At 62.7% G+C, this 4,210-nt stretch overlaps 1 protein-coding gene across 2 annotated transcripts; it reads left to right on the top strand.

Annotated features, from left to right (window-relative positions):
* Window positions 1-1,456: 1,456 nt before the first annotated feature.
* Window positions 1,457-4,188, top strand: LOC135442148 (class II histocompatibility antigen, B-L beta chain-like). 2 transcript variants are annotated; one of them, XM_064701691.1, is made up of 4 exons: window positions 1,457-1,626; window positions 2,075-2,344; window positions 3,241-3,525; window positions 3,866-4,188. In XM_064701691.1, the coding sequence occupies exons 1-4, from the start codon at window positions 1,542-1,544 to the stop codon at window positions 4,066-4,068; spliced, it is 843 nt and encodes a 280-aa protein (XP_064557761.1). In that variant the 5' UTR covers window positions 1,457-1,541; the 3' UTR covers window positions 4,069-4,188. The 2 variants fall into 2 exon arrangements, with proteins under 2 accessions (XP_064557761.1, XP_064557760.1); XM_064701690.1 differs by lacking the exon at window positions 3,866-4,188 and having other exon boundaries at window positions 3,241-3,821.
* The last annotated feature ends 22 nt before the right edge of the window (window positions 4,189-4,210 follow it).

Below are 4,210 nucleotides of genomic sequence, written 5' to 3'. Positions count from 1 at the left end.
CTAAAATGTTCTTTTAAAAGCCCTGAAAAAGCCCTAAAGGTTCCTAAACATTCCCAGAGAATTCCTAAAAAACTCCTGCAAAAAAAACCCCTAAAATATCCTTAAAAATCCCTGAAAAAAAAACCTAATAAAACACCTAAACGTCTGTTCAACTCCTACCTGTAACTGACTGGCCTCCAAACCTTATCTCTACCTTCCAATCGGGGTAACTCCCTGCAGCTGCTGGGACGGCTCTGGGGCTGTCCCACCATGAGGGTGGCACCTGTGCCCTAACCCTGCCTGGCACCCCATGTCCTTTGCACCCCAACCCTCAGGGTCAGCTCTTCACCTGTCCAGCCCCCCCATCTTTGCCCCTCAGCAATGTCTGTGTGTGTCCCAGAGCCGTGTCCAGGATCCCACGAGCTGCCGCAGGGAGTCACTGGTGGGCAGTGGGGGAAGTGAGGGACGGGGCAGGGCGACCTGGATTTCAGAACCCCAGCAGACGGCCGGGCACTCAGCACCACAGGCACCCGAACACCAACGCCATCATTGCTCCTTGCACACAAAACTCACCTGGCCAGGTTCCTGATGGCAGACTGCAGGAGGCACTTGGCACTGTCAAACCAACCCGAGTGGACACTGGTGCCAGCTTCAGTCTGGGAGGCATCCTGTGCAATGCGGAATTTCAGCAGCCAGCTGGCCACTCCGGGACACAGGCCCCTGAACAGCAATGCCGGCCATTTTCCCTGGAAACAAAACTCACCTGGCCAGGTCCCTGATGGCAGATTGCAGGAGACAATTGGCACTGCTAAACCACCCTTCCATCCTGCAGGGGCCTTCACCTCCCTTCTCTGTCCAAGGCCCGGCTCCCCTCACCCGGCCGCATGGCTTCCCCTCCTGCACCCAGTCCGCAGCCAGGCAGGGCAGCTCTGAACCTTTCACCCACCGGAACCAAGAGAGCTTCCCCTGGGACTTCTCTGCTTCTAACCCCCTGTGTGCTCAGAGGTGAATCCATGTCCGCAGTGGCCACACCAGGTGCCAATATTCAAATCTGAGGACTTATTGGTTTGACCTATTCGTTTGATAAAACCACACATTGGTTTGATCCCAAAAAACTCACTTCCTTTTCAAACCAGGACAGCGGGACAAAGGGATCGGAACAGAAAATCCTGAACGAGCTCAGTAACAAAAAAATAGGGGTTAAATGTGAAATGAGCGGCTCTGATTGACTGGTCCAGCACAGCCCGCGTCTCTCCATCCCCGCCCCCACCTGCCCAGAGCCCCAAGGTTCTCCCTCCCCAAAAAACCCCCAGCCCGGGGCTGCAGCGTCCCGGAAAGGCCTCAGCCAATGGCAGCGCGGGCTGAAGGCAGCTTAGCCAATGAGAGCTCGGAGCGTTGGATTTCCTCATCGGTTGCCGGGCAGAGCCCGTGGCCGATCGCTGACCAGAAGCGGCGGCAGCCAATGAGAGCGCGCGGCGCTGCCGAGCCCGCCCTGCTCCGGACTGGCGCTCCCAGCGCAGCGCGGCTGCTTTGGGGCTGCTGCTCCCTGCCCGGCCCCGGCCATGGGGCGAGGGGCGGCAGCTGGGGCCCTGCTGGTGGCACTGGTGGTGCTGGGAGCCCCCCCGGCTGCGGGCGCGGAGCTCTCGGGTGAGCGGGGGGCGGAGGCGCTGGGACAGGGGGGGAGAAGGGGGAAAAGGGGGCAAAGGGGGGAGCCCGGAATCGAGGGGGAGGAGGAGGGGACACCCCAAAGGGAGAGCGGGAGGGGCTGAGGGGTGGGGGAGGGGTGGGAGAGGGTGGGGGAGGGGGTAAAAGGGGAGGTGGCACACCATATCTGAGCGGGAGGGGTCTGGGGTTTGGGGAATTTGTGGGAAAATGGGGATTAGGGACCTAAAATTGATTTTGGTGCGGCCGGAGTGGGAGGGGAGAGGATGTGGAAGGGGAAATGGGGGAAGGGTGGCAAAGAGGAAGCGGCAGCGCGGGCAGGAGGGTCCCATGGAGGCCGTGGCGCACAGGGGGTGCGGAGCGGGGAATCCAGGGTGGCCCCCGGAGCTCTGGGGGTGCTGGGCCCCACCCGAGCTGTGTGCTGCACTTACAGCGGTGTTCCTGCACATGGGAAAGCAGGAATGTTACTTCATTAACGGCACGCAGAAGATAAGGTCCGTGGAGAGGCTCATCTACAATCGGGAGCAGCACCTGGTGTACGACAGCGACGTGGGGCTGTACGTGGGGTTCAACCCGTATGGGGCGATGAATGCCAGGCGTTTAAACAACGACCCGATGTGGCTGGAGTACCAACGGACTTCGGGGGAGTGGTTCTGCAGAGTCTGGTACGAGGGGTCCACACCGTTTATCACGGAGCGCCGAGGTGAGCGCGGGGCCGAGCGTGTCCCCTCGGGCCCTGCCCTGCCAATGACCCTGAAGCCCCTCAAAATCTCCCTGGGAATCGCCCCAGAGCCCTCAGCCCTCCTTGTGCCCATCCCCGGGGCCCCTTGTCGCCCTCAGTGACCCGCTTATCCCTCCCAGTGCCCCCCTGCACGTCCATTTCAGCGACGCGTAAAGCTGACGCTTTTTAGCTAATCAGATGGCGTCTCTCTGATGACTCATCTGTTGCCAGGCAGACCTTCAGCGCCGAGTGCCCCGAGCTGGACTCGGCCTCCCAGTGCGGCGCACTCCATCCCAGTTCCATGAAAGTTCCTCCAAGGCCGTCCCACTCCCTCCCAGTCCATCCCAAGATCCCTCCCAGTGCCTTCTCAGTCCCTCCCACTTCTACTCAGGTCATTCCTTGTCCATTCCCAGTTCATTCCCAGATCACAATCCTCAATCCCTTCGCCCCTCACCCCTTCCTATTTCTCTCAATGCCGCCCCAGTCCCTCCCAGTCCTTCCGAGTTCCACCCAGCCCCTCCAAGTTAATTTCCAGTCAATCCCAGTTAATTGCCAGTTCATTCCCAGACCTCCACCCTCTCTCCAACTACTCCCCATCCCCTCCCACCTCTCTCAGTGCCACTAATCTCCCTCCCAGTCTATTTCTAGTGCCTCCCAGTATATTCCCAGTCCATTCCAGTCCCTTCCAGTCCATCCCCAGTCTCTCCCACTCCATCCCAGTCCATCCCCAGTCCCTCCAACTCCATCCCCAGTCCCTTGCCAGTCCCTCCCAGTCCACTCCCATTCCCTCTCCAGCCCACCCCAGTCCTCCCTTCTCTTTCCCAGTGTCCCCCAGCTGATCCCAGTGTGTCCTCGCTCTCTCTCTCGCTCTCTCCCAGTGTCCCCCAGCGTGTCCATCTCGCTGGTGCCCCCCTCGAGCTCCCAGCCCGGCCCCGGCCGCCTGCTCTGCTCCGTGATGGATTTCTACCCTGCTGCCATCCAGGTGAGGTGGTTCCAGGGCCAGCAGGAGCTCTCGGAGCACGTGGTGGCCACCGACGTGGTCCCCAACGGGGACTGGACCTACCAGCTGCTGGTGCTGCTGGAAACCCCCCCCCGGCGCGGGCTCAGCTACAGCTGCCAGGTGGAGCACGTCAGCCTGGAGCAGCCCCTGAGGCGGCACTGGGGTACGGGGGAGCCCCTGGGGGCGCTGGCAGAGCCACTGGGCTGTGCTGGGAGGCACTGGGAGGGAGCTGGAGAGAGCCGGGCTGGAAGTGGGAGAGAGGCTGGGGGCAGGGCAAGGGCTGGGAAGGGGTTTGGGGGGGTCCTGGTGGGCACTGGGAGGGAGTTTGGGGGTGCTGGGTGTGACTGGGAGGGAGTTTGGGGGCGCTGGGTGCAAAGGGCAGGGGGTTTGGAGGATGCTGGATGCGACTGGGAGGAACTGGAATGAGACTGGAGGGGGCCCTGGGAGGGCCTCGGGGTGTCGGTGAGAGGTTTTGGGGGTGCTGAGCCCTGCGGATCCCCCAGAGATGCCGCCGGACGCCGCCCGCAGCAAGATGCTGACGGGCATCTTGGGCTTCGTCTTCCTGGCGCTGGGGCTCGGCTTCTCCCTGCGCAAGAAGGTCAGGGCGGGTGCCGGGGGTGGCGTCCCCGCCGTGGCGGAGCGGGTGCGCTCCTGCTGGGCCCGCAGCCCGGTGTCACCCCCTTTTCTCTGCCCACAGAGCTCCTGAGCCGGCGGCGGCCGCAGCCCCTCCCCGTGGGCTCAGGCCCGGCCGGGATCCCCCGCTCCGTCCCCGCTCCGCTGATTTTGGGGGGGGTCCCGTGTCCCCCCCAGCCCCGCCGGCGCTCTGCCCCCGCCCAGTGCCTGCTCCC

Source organism: Zonotrichia leucophrys, unplaced genomic scaffold, assembly GCF_028769735.1.
Source record: "Zonotrichia leucophrys gambelii isolate GWCS_2022_RI unplaced genomic scaffold, RI_Zleu_2.0 Scaffold_1419_11391, whole genome shotgun sequence".
NCBI lineage: Eukaryota > Metazoa > Chordata > Aves > Passeriformes > Passerellidae > Zonotrichia > Zonotrichia leucophrys.
Note: the sequence above shows the minus strand (reverse complement) of the source record. Positions and strands in the feature narration are given on the sequence as shown.

Excerpts from the sequence above, each read along its gene's own strand:
- LOC135442148 (XM_064701690.1), top strand. The coding sequence starts at position 1,542 with ATGGGGCGAGGGGCGGCAGCTGGGGCCCTGCTGGTGGCACTGGTGGTG. Across the intron at positions 1,627-2,074 it reads TGCGGGCGCGGAGCTCTCGG|CGGTGTTCCTGCACATGGGA; the intron begins GTGAGCGGGGGG and ends CTGCACTTACAG. Across the intron at positions 2,345-3,240 it reads GTTTATCACGGAGCGCCGAG|TGTCCCCCAGCGTGTCCATC; the intron begins GTGAGCGCGGGG and ends GCTCTCTCCCAG.